We start from the raw sequence: 18794 nt of genomic DNA, 5'->3' as shown, positions 1-18794 counted from the left end.
AGCTCCGCGCGTTGCGCCGGCAGGTACGCGAGTGCCCTCCAGCTCCACCTGTCCGGGACTAGCGGTGACCTTCCGTGCCGGTGGAACGCTGATGGGTGGGCTCAGCCAAGGGCCCGGAAAATGGCCAAGGAAATGGTAAATGAAACGTCCAAAACTACTGGAAGGGCTTCGGGTTACGCCAGCGGTAACAGGTCGTTCGTGCTTGTGAAGGGCTGGAATGGGAATTTAGACCAACTAGGGAAAAAAAGTTCTTGATAATCCTATCCCGTATTGCAGTTCAACGTTGATTTCAACTTACCTTAAAAATGGGGACGTGAAAGTTAATGGCAATGCATAAAGCACCTCAGAGTCAGCTCAGACTGACACGGAATTACGTGCCTCCTTTAGGAGGACCGGTGGCTACTGGGGTTAGTAATCGTGTATAACAGGTCATGGAAGTCATGTAACGGGCTGCTGAGGAGTCTATTGAAAGCAGGAAAACAAATTTTCTCCTGAATTTCTTGAAAAAAAATAAAAAATTGAGACATCTCACCCCTATGATTTCTGAGATCCGAAGAAGCTGGTGACCCTGGCTCCATTCAGCACAGCATGCTTTGATAAATCTTGTTTTCTTACCTTATGTGTTCAACTTAAATTTTAAGGTAATTATATCCAACATTTAAAATTTGTTTTAGGCATTATTAATTTATTTCATGCAAATGTACTTGACAAGTGAAAAGTAAAAAGTTCAGCATCTTGTAAATGAAAAATCTGTATGATTTGCAGATGTCCCCTTCATATGAACGTGGAATAGTTTTCTTCTGAAGTGGGAGATCAGGTGGATGCCTTGGAGTTCTTCTGTGAGTTTGAACAAGGGCTGAAATTCTTGAAAGAGGTGTCACTGAGGTCACCTGACAGGGTTTGGGTCTCTGTTGCTTGCATGCCTGTGTAGACTGTAACTAAAGCAATGTGGTATAGGAGTACTCAAATTACAAATTTTACAGTTAAAAAAATTTTTACAAATCCAGTTAGAAATTTTACATGCTGTTTTTCTAAAACATTACAGACCTGTAATAAATGAAAGAGGGGATATTTTATGAGTTTGAGTGAGTTCCATATTCATAAGCAACCAACATATGAGGTACACATAGAATCAATAACAGACAGCAAGTAATAAAAAAACCCAAATGCTTGATAGACAGCTGCAAATCAGCAAGTCAAAATTGCTCACGGTAATAGTGCTGGCTGTGATTTTAGATAGGTTTCTAGAACAATCCAAGATTGTAATAATTCTGTTTAAATATCTTCGTTATTATCAATGCGGGTGAGAAAAACGACCCAGAGCTTTATGCCTACAACATAAGCAACATACATGTTGCAACCTATGTCAGATTTGCGTTCCAGAACTTACACATTTTTAACTTTTTTTTTCGCAAGTGTAAAAAAAACAGTCAATAAAGTAACATCAATTCCAGTACAGAAAAGACAAACTCTTGAACTTCACCGTTCCTAAACTTAGTTCCCTTTGCTATTTTTCTAGGTGGGGAAGACTTTTTTCCCCCCTTACAATGTGTTATATGAATGTTTATTAGAATTACTGTCGTGTTATTATTTCCTACACACACTCACACACACGGGATCTAGCAGTGCAGAGCAGGATGCAGTACTGAGGCTAAACCACCCCGCTTATTCTGAGGGAGCAGCATCCAACTGTGGCCTGAACCCAGGAAGGGTCTTGTGAAAAGTAAACTAAGGACTTCCTAGGTTGTGTTCTGCGGGAGCAGGGAGGTCTTACAAGTCGTGCAGACAACACCGATTCCTTTGTTCTCGTTTAACCCAGAGGGGTGCTGGACTTCGCCGTTTCCACAGCCCTCGCTTAAGCCAGCGCTGGCAGACACCCCGTCCCGCCGGCCACAGGCGAGGCCGAAAGCCGGGGCAGCGACCGGTGGGGTGAGGTGGGCAGGAGGTGGGGTGAGGTGGGCAGGAGGTGGGGTGAGGTGGGCAGGAGGTGAGGTGAGGTGGGCAGGAGGTGGGGTGAGGTGGGCAGGAGGTGGGGTGAGGTGGGCAGGAGGTGGGGTGAGGTGGGCAGGAGGTGAGGTGAGGTGGGCAGGAGGTGGGGTGAGGTGGGCAGGAGGTGGGGTGAGGTGGGCAGGAGGTGGGGTGAGGTGGGCAGGAGGTGAGGTGAGGTGGGCAGGAGGTGGGGTGAGGTGGGCAGGAGGTGGGGTGAGGTGGGCAGGAGGTGGGGTGAGGTGGGCAGGAGGTGAGGTGAGGTGGGCAGGAGGTGGGGTGAGGTGGGCAGGAGGTGGGGTGAGGTGGGCAGGAGGTGGGGTGAGGTGGGCAGGAGGTGAGGTGAGGTGGGCAGGAGGTGGGGTGAGGTGGGCAGGAGGTGGGGTGAGGTGGGCAGGAGGTGGGGTGAGGTGGGCAGGAGGTGAGGTGAGGTGGGCAGGAGGTGGGGTGAGGTGGGCAGGAGGTGGGGTGAGGTGGGCAGGAGGTGGGGTGAGGTGGGCAGGAGGTGAGGTGAGGTGGGCAGGAGGTGGGGTGAGGTGGGCAGGAGGTGGGGTGAGGTGGGCAGGAGGTGGGGTGAGGTGGGCAGGAGGTGAGGTGAGGTGGGCAGGAGGTGGGGTGAGGTGGGCAGGAGGTGGGGTGAGGTGGGCAGGAGGTGGGGTGAGGTGGGCAGGAGGTGAGGTGAGGTGGGCAGGAGGTGGGGTGAGGTGGGCAGGAGGTGGGGTGAGGTGGGCAGGAGGTGGGGTGAGGTGGGCAGGAGGTGAGGTGAGGTGGGCAGGAGGTGGGGTGAGGTGGGCAGGAGGTGGGGTGAGGTGGGCAGGAGGTGGGGTGAGGTGGGCAGGAGGTGAGGTGAGGTGGGCAGGAGGTGGGGTGAGGTGGGCAGGAGGTGGGGTGAGGTGGGCAGGAGGTGGGGTGAGGTGGGCAGGAGGTGAGGTGAGGTGGGCAGGAGGTGGGGTGAGGTGGGCAGGAGGTGGGGTGAGGTGGGCAGGAGGTGGGGTGAGGTGGGCAGGAGGTGAGGTGAGGTGGGCAGGAGGTGGGGTGAGGTGGGCAGGAGGTGGGGTGAGGTGGGCAGGAGGTGGGGTGAGGTGGGCAGGAGGTGAGGTGAGGTGGGCAGGAGGTGGGGTGAGGTGGGCAGGAGGTGGGGTGAGGTGGGCAGGAGGTGGGGTGAGGTGGGCAGGAGGTGAGGTGAGGTGGGCAGGAGGTGGGGTGAGGTGGGCAGGAGGTGGGGTGAGGTGGGCAGGAGGTGAGGTGAGGTGGGCCGGTCGCTGTTGATGCCCGTGGTACTGCCCACGGAAGGGCTCACGAGAGCTGAGGTGACTGGCAGACAGGTGAAAAACACCCTGTACCGCGTAAACAGCTCTCTTAAAACTTAGTTACTTAAATTTTTAAACATTTTTGATACTTGCAGATTGGGGGTGTCCAGCTATATCCGGTTTTCTTGAATTATTTCAGTACCTTACATAGACTGCTCAAATAAGGTGTTTTTCTTTCTTTCTTTCTCAGTAGAAGTAGTGTCCCAAGCTGGGGCAAGGTAGCAGACGAGATCTATATGTACAGAACAAGATTTATTGCCAGCAGCACTGGGGTCTTAACTGTTTCACAGTAAAAGGCACAAGCACAGTCAAATTGTGGGGAAATTGGGAGATCAGAACAGAACGTTGAAGCTGTAATGCAAAAGGTATTTTAACAATAAAAGGTACCACTAATAGTCAAATCAGTCAATGAAGGTTAACAATTTAAATGCTAGCAACTTACTTAGTAATGTGCTTTTTAAAGATAGGTTTCTAAATTTGAAAGCTTCCCAAGTGGACTAGTTTTTTTTTGGTACGTGTGAGTATGTCAGTGTTCATTGTTGGGAGCTTCTCTGAGAAGAATCCAGGCTGTAGGTTCTCAAGCTTACTTTACTCACAACATGAAAAGGAAGATTAACTGATTTTCAGCTAATAGCTATGACTGTACTTAACTTCTTTAATTCTGTCTCATTACAGGTAGCTCAATACTTCATAATACAGTGACCATATGGAATGAAAGAAAAATTATGTTTTTCAAATACTAGAGTCTGTTCTTTGAAACAACGTGGTTTACCTTCAAAAGTGAAAGAAGAATCTTTCTGGACACTTTAAAGATAGTAGGTCTGGTAGGCATAGCAAAATGCTTTGTTTGAGACAGGTTTGCTTGTTTACACTGAGACATTACCAGGCTCGGACTCTGAGTAGTGATCTGCTTTTGAGCCAGATAAATAGCTGCACCCATGAAGATGAAGTGTTCAGCCTTGTTGGAAGGAACAAGGCTAGGCTTTCTGAAAAACATGTGGGAATTGCTTTGAACATGCTGTGGCAATTGCAAAATAAGAGGCCACTTCTCTCAAGGACTAGTGACTATGTAAGAAATCACTCCCAGTTTCTGACTCTCTGCATTTTAGCAGAAAACAAGGTGGAACACATGGAAGATGAGGCCATAGTAGACACTCTATATAGTATTCTGAGGTAAGCAGTATTATGTTAAATTCCACATCTATACAATTTGTACTTGGCAATAAAAAGCTATGCAATTTTGACTACAAAGTCATCATATACGGAGACTGGAAACTGCCTAGTTCCAGCTTCCATACTCTGACTGTGTGACACAGACAATGTCCTGTTCCTTGTTTTTTAAATGCAGATACAACGGAATCTGTTTTGGATTCCCAGTAAATGCAGTTACGATTATTAATGCATAAATGTTTGTGATATGTTAGAATGGAGGGAGGGATAGAAAAGTAAAACATGATAAGTAATGGAAGGACGTGTCATTTCTTTATGACTTTTGAAACAAACTTCAAACTATTATCTCTCTCTTCTGAAGGCTCAGTGTTGAAAACCATGATTCTCTAGTAGAAGTTCTTGTTACAGAAGCATGGAAAAGATTAGAAAGGCAAGTACTATACTATTATGCTTCATGAAAGATGTAAGTTGCAAGCATGGTTTGCTTCATGTGAGGCTACAAAGAGTTCTCAGAGTATTTATGGGATGTTTTAAACATATGAGTATATAAAATTACAGTTGTATTTTTGAAGCTTTTGGAAATTATTTGTATACCTATGGAGCCTTTGAGTATTGATGGACTGGAACCCAAATGTTACAGAGTCAGATATGGCAAAAACAGGGATTAATACTTAAGATTTTGAAATATGTTGTCTGTGTAGATTTATGTATTTGAAGTAAATGGCAGGTTTTGATATTTACAGTTTTATTTTAGAGCTTGCTATCCAGCTCTTAAATAGTTTTTAGACCCCAGCTCATCTCAATATTAGTAAAAAACTTTTAATATCAAACGCAAACATTTTCCCTGTGTTTTTTTCTTTTGTTGTTTTTTGTTGAGTTATTTTGTTGGGTTTTTTGGATATTGTAATTTTCATTCATTATTCTCAAGTTAGTGGCAGAAGCTAGTGTCAGTCTTGGTACCAGCATCACAGAATTGCCTCTCCCAGCTTAACATCAGGGGTATCTTGAAAAATAAATTCATTGTAGCTTGATGACATTCAAGCTTGATGACAATAAATTACTCACATTCATTTTAGCTATTTCACATCATTGCTTGCGAATGTAATCTTTATGGATTTCTTATGTTCATCTGGTTAAATTAATAACTTCTGAATTTTGTAGAGCTCTGTATGCATAACATTCTTTAATATAAAATAACTAGGTGTTTTCATTACAGAGGGTCGAATAGGAAATGCTTAGATACTTTGTTACCTTGCTTTGTAATTTGAGTATAACCTTGTTTTTTATGTATTTGTTGAAATGTATTTTTGTCTCGCTCACTAGAAATAAAAGGTAAATATTCTGGTTTTGATCTGTTTTCATCTGTTTTTGATGTCTTGACAGGCTTAGTTTGCCAGCTCTGTCTAAATTTGCACTGTGTTTATACAAGCAGCACAAACATTTCAGTCCTGTAATTGGCAAAGTAGCTCATATTGTGGATGTGAAGCTGGATTCTATACAAGATATAAGGTAAGTGCCAGAAAGAAATTTAGTAGCAGGAGAAGCAATGTCACAATGACAGAGCTGCCTTTGCTGAACAAAGCACTCTCCCTTTTTCTCAACTGTAGGTTGCTTTTCTTCAGTTTGGGGTTTATGGGAGAGAGGGGAATTTGTATTAGTGAATTGATTTTCATGGATAAGGCTTCCTTAGGCAACTACATTTTCCCAGTGATGTTGTAAAGAATTTCTTTATAACCAATTTAAACACTTGGTTAAAGCTGAAGTTCTGCTTGCAGTGGAAAACCAGCAGATACTGCTCTATCCTGATTCTAATTTTTACATGGACTTTTTAGAGAATTTGGAGGCTATTTACTCACCAGAAAATGTTTTTCTTCCTTGAGATTGATAGTTTTTCTATTACGACATGGATGTAGTTCACTATTGTGAATGGCAACAAGGAGTCCTAAAGCAATGTTTTTTTAATTTCTCTTCAGAGCTATTTTTTTTCTTTTTGCCAAGTTGGATTAATCAATACTCTTGCCAGCATGTCTCATGCTTTACCCTAATATTACAATTATTTGAAACCTGACCCTAGTCAAGTAAGTCCAAGCTTCTTTTTCTTGCCTTTGTTCCTCCCTGGGCTATTATAGCAAAGACTGCTGTTCCCTTTTTCTGTTTTATGTAACACCAGCAGTCTCAACACTTTTGTGGATGTGAGGAGACTGGACTGCATTTTGTTTCACAGCTTACTCTCCCTGTGGTCGTAAGTTTTATTCCATTAGGGTGGGATTTTTTCTTTAGGAGTAGCAATGACTCTTCTCCCCGTTCTGTCACTTGAGAATTGTTTGGATTTCTTTAGTTTCCATTGAACATTAAAGATCTTTCTCTAAATTTTAATCAGGCAAGTAAGGGTCTTGCCTTAGGTGAATGCTTTCATTGCATACAACTTTGCAAGAGATGGTTGAAAAATTCCAGTAATTAAAAAAATTCACTGAAAGCAGAGTTTAGTCATCTGGTTTTTCTGCATTAGATTTAAAATTCCTTTTTTTATGCAGAGGTGATTAACAACACCCTGACTCATGTTCTTTTGCATGGTTTATTTAAGAAATCTAAAATTTATTACTTATCATGGTCTATGTGTAAGTGTAAAATCTTCTGAATTTTTTAGGATCTTGTCAGTTTTGATGATCAGCATATCTGATGTTATCTCACAGAGTTTCCGAGATCGGTTACTACACAAGGCTGAACAGATCTTGAAAGAAAATTATGAAGTCCACTTCAACTATGCCAAAAGAATACTACAGTTTCTTCAGAATGTTAAAGTGAGACATTATCCATTGATAGAAAAATGCAACAAGGTTTTCCTTAAAAGTGCCTCCCATCTAGATGTACACAGTATTAGTCATATTTTTGGACTGTATGAGCAGCTGGGTTTTGACAATGCTGAATTCCGCTTGGTTGCTAAACAGCTGCTGTCTGAAACTATAGATGATTATTATGATCCTGAAAGCTTTGCAAAATTATTTTTCACTCTTGGGCCTATGGCAGGATCCAAGGTAAGAGAAAGGTAAGTTTATTTTATCTTATTTATGGTATATACATAGTATTGCACAGAAATGAAAAATGTACCCAGATGAGTACCTGTTGTGGATTCTCCTTCTCTGGAGACTTTGAAAAACCCCCCTGGATGTGTTCTTGTGTGACCTGCCCTAGGTGATCATGCTTTGTCAGGGATGTTGGACTGGGTGATCTCTAGAGGTCCCTTCCAACTCCTAACATTCTGCAATTCTGTGATTTGGTGGAATTTCTGAACCTATCCCTTGAGCCAGCATTAGGTTTTCTAGTTATAACTTTGTAGCAATGTATTCTTTAATTGTGGAAGCATAGTTATAACAGATTGTCTTAGAACATTTGCATAGAAGGCTGGATTCGGTAATCAAGGGGTTTGTGAATGCTGTTATGCAAGACCATCTTGTACCTCTGTCTTTTAGACTGCAGCCTTCCTTTCACGATGGATGGTAGTAAAAAACTTTAATTCCCCTGAGAAATATATGCAGTAGTATCTGCTGCTTTTTCCTTTTTAAGACTGGCAGTAGCTTAAACAGCCTGAGTACTGTCCTATCTGAGTTTGCTGTATGTCCTATTCTATATGGAAGGTCATCAGCAGGGAACACTTCAGCATTTATTTAGGTGTTGCACCATAGTATTGTGTGGCAGATTTTTCTCTGCCTGGGTTGGTTGGTTTGGTTTTTTGGGGTTTTTTTGGGGGGTTTTTGTGTTGGTTTTTTTTTTATGCTACAAAATTTGTTGTAGCATTAGTGATGTGTCTCTGAAAGTCTTCAGTTTTAGGCAGAATTTGCCATATTAATTACAATTAATTACAGTTTTTACTTTTCTTCATTAACATCTGCCTCTATTCAGAGATCTGGATGTACTGCAAGCCTGTGTTGGTGCCTTACCTGACTTAGTTCCAAAAGCTTTTCCTAGATTTTGAAAAGCTTACTTTATTTTTAGTAAAAATCAGTGTGAGACAAAAATAGTCATTAGCTTTATTTGCCCCAGAGCCAGTTCAGCTCATATTTCATTCTAGTATCTGGAGCTTACTGATTGATGGTGCATTGTTTAGTGTCTCAGAGTACTTTCCCTTCTTGTCTACATTCAGAATTGCTGGTTTCTAGTGTCAGAACATTATGTACTGATCTAACAGACTCACATCTCTTTATCTGCACCATACAGATAAACTGTTTAGCAGAAGGGTCAACAGAATAAAGGTCTCCAGTTTGGGAGAATTTGTTTTCCAATATTTCCTTAAGTAGTTATTGATTCTTTCCTTCCTAGACAAAGAAAATGGCTGCAATTTTTGCTAGAGATTTTCAACTGTTTTTCTTTGGAAAATATATCTTTTCTTTTCCTCTTTAGGTTGCTAGTAACTGCAGCATCCATGGCAGAAGAATTTAGCAGTCATCAGGTATTGATAATACTCAAGACAATGCAGAAAATGAAATGCAGAAATTCTCATCTACTCAAAAAGTAATTTTTTTTTTATACTACTAAGAAGTTGTATTCTCTAGGTAAACTACTTCCATTTGGTATGGAAAACTATATAATATCCAGTAAGCTGGGAGTGGAAAGTGTGTCACTTGTACATGAATGTACATGCGCATGTTTCATTAGTTATTACAGATTTTAGAACATCACAGAATGACCCAGAAGTAATTGAGGTAATTTCCAAATTTTATAGAAGGGCATTTCAACCTTACCAATTTAATGTAATAATATTTGGCTTATTTAAAAATATGTGATCCTATTTGAGTAAACTTTTAAGAGTTACTGTAAACTGGTGAGACAAATGAGTTCCAAGTTGCAGAGAAATGTTCCCTATCCTGTCATTGATGTGGATTATTTCTTCAAAAGTTATTGTGCCCTACTTTGAATTACTGTGTCTTTTGTCTTTAAGGACCTGGGCAGGTGTTTTGCAGTTGAAAACTGAATGTTAGTTACAGGGAGAGGTAATATCTTTCATACAATGAAGAGAAAAGTAGTAGAGATTTTGTGCACAGAAGATGTAGCATCAGACACGTCACAGATGCAGCACAGTTAAATGCAGGTTGTGAGCAATAGCATACCCTCTATCTAGGTACTGTGCACCACCACCACGGGAGACCCTTTCTCCATGTGCCATGTTGGGTTTTGCAGTATCTTCTGTATTGGTGTAATACCATGTCATCTTTTTCTTTTTGTATTCAGAATGGCTTCTGTTCTGCACAAACACTTGGATAACTATAATCTATTACAGTTGGTAAAGTTAACACAGTACTTGGTGGTATTGCGTTGCCACAATCTGGAGCTGTTTGCCAAACTGAGGATGTTACTACTTGGGTGTGTATTCTTGGAAATGTAGCTATATAAGTGTTAAACTGTTGTCTACTTAATTTTTTAAATGACAAGCTAAGATGTTAAATTGTTATGTTCCCCTAAAATATGAAGAAGTATAAAACTGTTTAAAACATTTTATTCTATTAAACATGTAAATCAGAGGATAGAAAGTGGACATTGTTTTGACTGTAGACCAAATGGTATCTGCTAATAAATATATGTTTAAAAAAAAATTTTTTTTGCCCTGTGGCCACTGCAATATAATGACATTGAACAGGAAATTTTGATTGGTACTTTATAGGAAGGGCAGGAATCCGTGTCTTCTTTGATGTTTGGAGGAACAAGTTATGAAAAATATACAGTAAAAATTACGTGGTTGGGACAAGTTAAAGTGTGAGGCAGAAATACTTTTCTTCTGATGGAAGAACTGTCTAGTTAGGTCTCAGGCTTGTACAGTTGCAATGTAGAAAGGGAAGCCATTTCTGGAATTGCAGAAGAAGAGATCTGCCACTGTTCCTCTTCTAGGAATGCAGTGCCCTGGCTGTACATGTTTTTTGTGGATTATGCTTTCACATTCCTCAGGCACCTCAGAACCTGGTGCTCCTCAGGACAGAAATCACAGAAATTATGCGGGCCCAGAAATCCATAGACTGTTAACAAAGGTGGACTTTCTGCCCTTACTAAGGATTTTTCTGTTTATGGGTAACACTTGATGCCTCACCAGCTGACTGAGATGCTCTTTGTCTTCTTCCCTTTTTCAATTTTGAATAAATTAGAAGGAAGAAGTTAATCTCAGTGAATAAAAGATGGTAATCACTGTGTGAATTTCTACCATGTAATTAATTTTCTACTTATATTTCCTGTGCAGCTTTAGACTTTAAAAATAGCATTTTCATTAATGTAATTTTGTTTTTTTTTCTTTATTTTGTTTGTGGAGTTTTTTAAAAACATTTGCACTTTGTGAGTACTGATGGTTTGTGTTTCTTTTTGTTTCTTTTCCAGGTTTTTAAAACCTAGTGTCATACCTGCTGATACAGCTGCAATAATTCGTGTTCTGGCCATGCTTCCTTCCTTTCAAGTGGAGGAAACCATTATAAACAAAGCAGCAACAGTTCTGCCTCAGTGTAGGCTCCATCATTTGAATTGCATCGCTACAGCTCTTGTCAAATGGAATCATTATGACCAGTTGCACTGGCAAAACAGTTCTGACCTACATGTAAAGCTTCTGCAAAAAGTAAATGACTGTGCATTTCAGAGGCTTCAGAAAGCCAACAATTTAAATCTTCTGTTGGAAGAATTTACACATCTGAATGGAGAGTGGTTTAAAGAAGTCCTCAGTGAGGAAACTATGGCTGTGTGTCTATGTTTGATAGACCAGATAACATGGGCAAATGTATCACAGTTGTCTTTTTTCCTCATAAAAACAAACCACCATTGTCCTTCATTACTTGACCAAATAGCTTCTGTGACTGTTGAAAACATAGACAAGGTATTGCAGTTTTTCTTTCTATCTACTATGTAAGTTAATCAGTAAGAAAGGACAAGGAAGTAGTTAATGTGTTTCAGAGCACAACCCACACAATGATTCTCCTGATTTGGAGCTCATCCTTTTCTGTGTTTATTCAAATGTGTTTTACTTCCCTGTACATTATTTTGCACTTACTTGTCTTTAATTTCCTTTCTTATTTCATTGTTCAGTCTGTGTTAGGTCAACCATAATCCTTTCCGTTCAGCTTTATATTTGACCATCCCGAATATTTTTTTTAATCCCTTTACAAATAATCATATCACATGGTGTATATTTTTACACTATTATTCTTGCACGGATTTCCCCAATAACTTGGCCTTTTGGTCAAAGTGACTGTGTTTTCTCGCCTTTTTTTTTTATTTTTTCCTTCTCTATCTGGTATTTATATAGATCTTTATTTTTATTCTATGACATTTTGGTTTCTTTAAGGGCATTTAATGGGAAACCTTTTCAAAAGCTTCTTGGAAGTCTTAAGTATATAGAAGCACTTGGATCATCTACATGAAACAGATTTTAAGTTTTAGCCATAGCTACAATTTTAATGATTTCTGTATTTTATTTAAAAAAAAATAAATCTCCAGGAAAAGTTGACAAAAAATTAAATATAGAAAATTGCTCATCTAGTCTTAAATTTCCAAGTTCTGAATGACTTATAACCCCCTTTTTTATTGTAAACCAATGTTACAATAATTTGCAGTGACTTAATTTAGGATGTATTTTTTTCTAGATCCACCCCTTTGAAATCTATTTTATTCTCTTCCTTTTCTCTGCTCTGAATTATGACCCGCCTGCTGATGAAGAGTTCTTTGAAAATTGTATCCAACATCTTACTTCTAACTTAAGTAAGTGCCTTAAACAAATATACTCTGACACTACATAAATCAATATAATTGGAAGATATTCTTTGTACTGAATAAAAATGGGAATAGAACGCCTTATTTTTAAGCAAAGAAAAAAGTGTTTTTATATATTACTACTAATACGTTGCCTGCTGGGGTTAAATCACAACAAAGATTCCATGTATGCTTCTGTTGGGTTTTATAGCTTCATTTCACCCTTGAAAAATTACTGTTGATAAGGTACTAGCAAGGCATCTGGAGTGTAGTAAAAAGCAAGTGAATGTTCTGATTAACTACCTGGAGCTTTTTTGATACAGGCTTACAGAACTGTGAAGATTTGCTAGCTACTGAAATATTGTGGAGTTCCCTTTTTCTAAGACTAACTAGTTTCCTTCTGCACAGACCTGGCAAGAGTTGACCTTCACGTTGGTGCAGTTAGCAGAAGTAGTCCTTCATCTGTCTGCATCTTCATTCAGTACATCAGGAGAGAAACTTGGATGACTTGGGAGAGAATTGCAAGTCCTTTCAATTTTATGTCATGTGTTAATAGGAATTTCTGTTTTTTAAAGGTTGTTTTGAAGCTCATCAGTTGGTGCTGCTTGGTCATGTTTTGGCAGTGGCTGGGTATTTTCCTCCACTTCTGATAAACAAGATATTTAATGTATCTTTCCTAAGTGAACTGGCTGCTCAACTTGAAGGTAAATATCTAGCTCTGTGGGAATTAGATTACTTAGCATTTGGCATAAAATGGAATTGTGGGCCTGTATATGACTTGAGAAGTAGAATTACTCTTTAAACAATTTATTTTTCTGGAAAGGCCCCTCTATATATTATAGTTATTATTTGAGTGTTAAAAAGGAAGTAATGAACAAAAACTTGTGCTTTGTTTTAAAAGTATACACTTACATTGCAGATGAAAGAAGCTGATTTAAAAAAAAAAAATTAGTCAGCTTATTGCACTCAGTATTTAATAATTCTTCAATTTTGTTAGAAATAATATTACCTGAGTGTGGTAGTTTATTACTAGAAGTAGTCACAAAGCTGAAGAAATTATGTGGGATTCTTGTCTGAAAGAAGTAAGTCCCATGAGTCTCTTCTTTCTAAATAAGAGACTTGAGTGTTTGAATGTTTCTTTCCTCTCTACTTGTACATTGTTTGCTATCAATGTACTGTTGTCATTTGGCCTTCAACCATTTGATTAAAAGATAAATTATAGAAGAGCATTCAGATTGCTAGTTTCTTCTGTTTTGGTGTTGTTCTTAAGCAAAACTGTCATTTTTCACATTTTCCTCAGTGATTTTGAAGAAACTTTCCAAGATTCTGCAGCATTAATTTTTTTAATGCTGTAATGTATAGATATTTGCATCTCTAGTAAAGAATTCAGAGGTAGTAATTTAGTGCAGTGAGTTGGCTTTTTCACATTTCAGTTCACACCTTTTTATTTTGTTGAACTCAGTCCTGCCTGATGCCCTAAAGCGGAGGGTCCGTTCCCGCCTCATGAAGTTGAACAGAGCAGTCTGTCTGGAATGCCCGGAGTTGCACATCCCTTGGTTTCATGAGCGCGACTGCCAGCGTGTCTTCCATAACAGTAAGGAATACAGGAGAGGAAAAGCTGCCCTTATTACTAGTAATAGTCTGTTTTCAACTGTCTGCTAGATGCTGCTTCTAAACTGTCACATTGACACTAGTACACAATAGAAGCACAGAAGGGTGCACCCCACTCTCTGCTGAGGATGTGTTCTTGAAAGTGCAACTGCTTAGTAGTGTGACAGACAGCAAGCAGTTCTCCCTGGGAGAATTAGTGTGGCAGAGAGGGATATTTCTAAATAAGAAACAAAATTTAAATACCCAGGAACAGTTGTACATGGCATGGAGGATGGAAAGGCAGGAAGATGATCATAATGATTACTGGAGGAGATGGGTCACTTTGATCTGTGAGACACTTACAAGACTGAACTTTTGACTTAAAATTTTCCAAGGTGAGTGTTTTTGCTGCCTCCTTTTGAACTCGCTTCTGTTATCTTCCTCAGAAGAATCAAGGTTCATCAAGGATGAGGGGTGGAGAAGTAGGCTAGCAGTCAAGTGTAGCAGCTGAGATCTTTCAGAATAGTGATCAGTTTTCAGAAAATCCAGCTGATGCAAACTCACAGATTCTCGTTGGGGAGATTTGATTTGCCACTGAACTCGGCTGCTTTATCTCTGAGACTGAAGATGTTCCAAAGAGCAAGGTATTAAACAATCTGCAACAGAGAAGTGATAGATAGTGGGGTGTGCCTGTGATAGATGCAAAATAAGTAAATACTTATTTAACTGTCTTAAGTACAATTAAGAGCAAACAAAATCCAACAGGTAAAACCTGAAACTAAAGTGTTAGTAGTATATCAGTGGGAAAAACCCTGGGATGGAAAGTCTGTGTTTGAAATTTGTGCTTAATTGGCACCTGCCAATTTCCACCCAAAAGATTATCAAATTGTCTCTGAATTATAATGAAATAACACCAGGGATCTGTAGGAAAGCATTAATTCAGTAGATTGCCTGTCAAAATGCAGTGTCATGAAGTACTATTTTCAAAACATTGGCTGTGGATGTTTTTAGGTATTAATTCTTTGTTTTGTCTTCATAGGCAGTAGCCGAATAAATCCACTGCGACAGCATGTTCACAGAGTGCTGACAGAGATCTTAGGAGGGAGCAATTATGCAAGAATATCTGTTCTCACACCATACTACTATCAAATAGGTAAGAAGTTCATCCTCTAAGGATTGTAATGGAGATCTGCAATTCCACTATTATCACCAAAACGAGGAAGCCCCATGATGTGTGGCCATAAGATGCTGCAAAGTAGAAAATGCTTTATCAAATACATTTTCTAAAATGTTCTGTGTAATATAAATAATGTTGGATATATCATATTATGGTTATCACTTAGTTTTTCCGGAAGTAAACACTGTACAGATCAAATTATTTCACCCTTTTTTGTGTCAGTAAACAGGTTTGTTGTATTTTCTCACAGATTTTGAGTGTATTATGGATGAAAATAAAAAGCCTCTTCCCTATATAGCTCAGAATATACCTTTGGAGGGAATACACTTGCGACATGACATGAACAATGCAAGGAAAAATACCCTGCCTCCTGGAGCTCAGAGGTTAGTCCATTAAATTCTTGCACATTAGCTCTTTGAAGCTTCCAAGCTTAGATCAAGTTTAGACAAGGTTTTTGATGCTTATGTCCTAAATGGTTGTTGCAAACCCTAGGCTATTTTTTCTGTTCCTTTTTCCAAAGCCTTACAAGGTTTAGCCTTCCTAGGTGTGGTGGGCTGACCCCAGCCAGCAACTAACTTCCCACCTCGTTGTTGGCTAACTCTTCTGCAGCTTGACAGGGGAGAGAATCTAGAGGGCAAAAGTGAATAAAAAAACCTCCTGGGTTGCAATTAATACAGTTTAGTAAATGAATGGAAGGCAGAGGAACAAAAAAAACAAGAAATAAACAAAAAACCAACAACAAAAAAGGGAAAACAATTCATGCAAATGCAGTCACTCACTACTAGCAACAACTAGTTTGGAAAAAGTTCCCCGTTGTATTGCTGAGCTTATGGTATGGAATACTGCTTGGGCCAGTTCCAGTTGTGTCACCTCCCAACCTTTGCTAATGGCAGCCTATACACTGGGTGCAGAGTGAGAAACAAAGAAGGCCTTGATGTTGTGCAAGCACTCTTCAGCAACAGGCAAAATACTCGTGCGTTATCAACACGTTTTTGGTCACTGAACCAAAACACAGAACCATACAGGCTGCTGTGAAGAAAAGTAACTCTATCCCAAGCAGACCCAGTTCCTAGGGCAGACGGGACATTCTTGAAATGTGTTTCACGAGATTGGAGTACTGTTTTCCTACCACCTCTTAAAATGTAAGCCTTGAAAATGCTAGTTAGCCATTTTCACCATTTGTACAAAAATAGATGCATAGCAGAAATGCTTTTTCTAAATCAAGTGATGTTCAAATATCTCCAAATAAATACGAGGAAGGTATTTTGCCTAGTTTCATGGAGTTAATTTTCTTTTTCTATGAATTGTCATATTTATCTAGCAATAGTCTTGCAGCAGTTATCAATACTGAACTAGAAATACCACTTACTGTTATTCAGGTAGAACCTGAAAGTAAATGCACATTTTTGTTTTTTGCAGAATTGCTTTGGAATTTCTTGATTCAAAAGCTTTTAGCAAAAATTCACGTCACCTGAAAGGAGAACCTGCAATGAAAAAACGACACCTGGAAATGCTGGGATACCGGGTAGTTCAGGTGAGCAGTCACCAATATTCTGTGTCCTTTCTGATTTGTATAGATAGTGCAGAGTGATACATTTCCCTTCCAACAGATTGAAAGATAGCTAATAGTTAAAAGCACCTTCTGGATGAGAGCAGTTTTTGTATTTAGGAAGGAAATTCCAGGCTGTTGTCAAGGTCTTCATAGAACTTGCACCTTCTCTGAAAGTGGCTGCAGCAAAACTGAAGTCAAAAGGTCTCAATCTTGCCATACTGCAGGCAAACTAGCAGTCTTGACATAGCCTGAGTAAAGGAGAAGTCAAACAAGAGTTTGAGTTCAGTTCACCAAAGATTTGTACTCTAGAAGAAGACTGAACGTACCCTCCTTGAGTGGTAAGAGAGACAGTTACGGCTGCTGCAACATGGCTTATGTATATTGTCTGTCTGCAGTAGTGATCGTGCTGTGACAGGGAAGACTAGTGGCCAGAGTTAATTCACAGACAACAGCATGGAAACACTGGGAAAATGGAGGCTCATTTTTGCAGAGTCTTATATATATATAAAATTACCTACTCTAATTTTAGCTAAGATCCCTCTTTAAGCTTAAGGTTTGTGCGTTTTTTTCTTTAACAGGTTGAACATCCTTACTTATATTACCCTGACAGTAAAAGCTACTTTACTGATATGCCATTCCAGTTTGATGCATTAACATTACTAACTATAGTGATTGGGATTTTTCTCTTTTTGGGTTTCAAAAGGTGGGAGATAGTGAAATGGAGTTGTTATAGCCTGTATTGCTTGGGTATCTGCTTTACATCTCTGAAAATGTGCTGCATTTTGGAAGCAAACTGACTATATTTAGATGAAGAAATTATTCTTTTCAGTATTAGAATAAGCCTAGCTTTTAGAAGGACACAGGTGATAAAATATCTTTAAGTGGATAACAACAGATATTAAAGAGCCTTTTCGTTGCTGTAAGGTGCTACATGGCTTATACCAGCCAATGTTAATACTCAGTTTGTATGATTCTGTTCTACAGATTCCTCACTTTGAATGGAATTCTATGGTTCTGTCGACAAAAGGTGAACAGCTAGAATATCTAAGAAAGCATCTATGTGGAATACACTGATGTCAGACATGTAGTCAAAAGTATTTTTTTATATGAACACATCATGTACCATTAAACTCCTTCTAATCCTGGAGTACTTACTTGCAAAAATGTCTTTATCTGTGAGTCAGCTGGATGAAGGCTTTCCATGGGGCATCAGGTGTCAAGAGATTTAACCTGGTTTTCTGGTATTGCAAGAGGCAGGTAACAACGGGCCATGAAGATAAGGATGCTTAAAATCTTAAGGATGCTTAAATTACCTGGAAGCTGTTCTTTAAATACGTGAGTCTAAATACGTGAGAGTTTTGTCATAAAAATACATTATTATTTCCTCAATAAAGCAGAGCCGTAGCCAGATATAAAGCTGACCAAAGAAAAAGTTGGAAATATTCTTGACTGTCAGAGAAGAGGCAGCAGATCTACTGGAAACTGTCTGTCTTCTATCATGTGACAGAATGAGCAATAGGGATCAGACTGTATCTGTACTATGAAACCAAGAAACTGAAATGCAGATTTGCTAAGATTAGGATGCTGCTACAGCTGTTCTGTTTCCATCTTCCAGAACAGAGGTACTGTGGGTGACTGTACTGGGGGAGGGTGTTGTGCAGTGAGGGACCGCCAGCTGCTTCTCCTATCCTGTGATGTCTGTGCAGAAGTATGGCTTGAGCCTGCACATACTGAAAAAATAGACTAGTTCTAGAGGTAACCACCAGACCCATGGAAGACCTGTACTCTGGTTAAATGCAACTTGGAAGAAATACCTGAGAGATTTATCTGAGATAAGGAGAAAATAATGCTGGATAATTAATGAACTTTTTTACAATGGCATTATGCATTGGCTCAGCCCTTGCTAATAGAAAGAAAACAAAATTAGACAAACCATTTAACCTGCCTATTCTGTAAATAAGATGTAAAAAATCAAAATTAGGCCGAAAATTGAAACCAAGACCAAGAAAAGTCTTCACAGAGTGAGTTACCTTGGTTACTGGTCATAAAAAACATTGCTGGTATATTTATGACCTTTCAAAACGACTTGCCAATTACAAGGCCTCCTGTGGTTGTGCTCAGCCAGGGTTTGAGTCAGGAGGCACAAGATTCTGGGATGCAGAAGGAAAATGTGGAATAGCCAGGAGAATGTTAATTGTAGAGCAGTAGCTGTAGAGCAGTCATACAAATCAAATGCAAATCAACCCATTTTCAGAGGCAGCCATTTTGTTGCTACAGCTGCCATTACAGTAAC

At 39.6% G+C, this 18794-nt stretch overlaps 1 protein-coding gene across 1 annotated transcript; it reads left to right on the top strand.

The window, feature by feature from the left end:
• Positions 1 to 4134: 4134 nt before the first annotated feature.
• On the top strand, positions 4135 to 17575 carry FASTKD1 (FAST kinase domains 1). The gene is made up of 14 exons (XM_009996301.1): positions 4135 to 4469; positions 4828 to 4896; positions 5850 to 5975; positions 7114 to 7512; positions 8865 to 8975; positions 9693 to 9824; positions 10824 to 11310; positions 12077 to 12191; positions 12758 to 12886; positions 13645 to 13776; positions 14812 to 14925; positions 15200 to 15332; positions 16369 to 16483; positions 17486 to 17575. Exons 1-14 carry the CDS (start codon positions 4135 to 4137, stop codon positions 17573 to 17575), a joined length of 2487 nt encoding a protein of 828 aa, XP_009994603.1.
• The last annotated feature ends 1219 nt before the right edge of the window (positions 17576 to 18794 follow it).

This window comes from Chaetura pelagica, unplaced genomic scaffold (assembly GCF_000747805.2).
Source record: "Chaetura pelagica isolate M959 unplaced genomic scaffold, ChaPel_1.0 scaffold3, whole genome shotgun sequence".
In the NCBI taxonomy this organism is placed as follows: Eukaryota; Metazoa; Chordata; class Aves; order Apodiformes; family Apodidae; genus Chaetura; species Chaetura pelagica.
The sequence above is the reverse complement of the archived record's forward strand: the minus strand, read 5'-3'. Positions and strand labels throughout refer to the sequence as shown.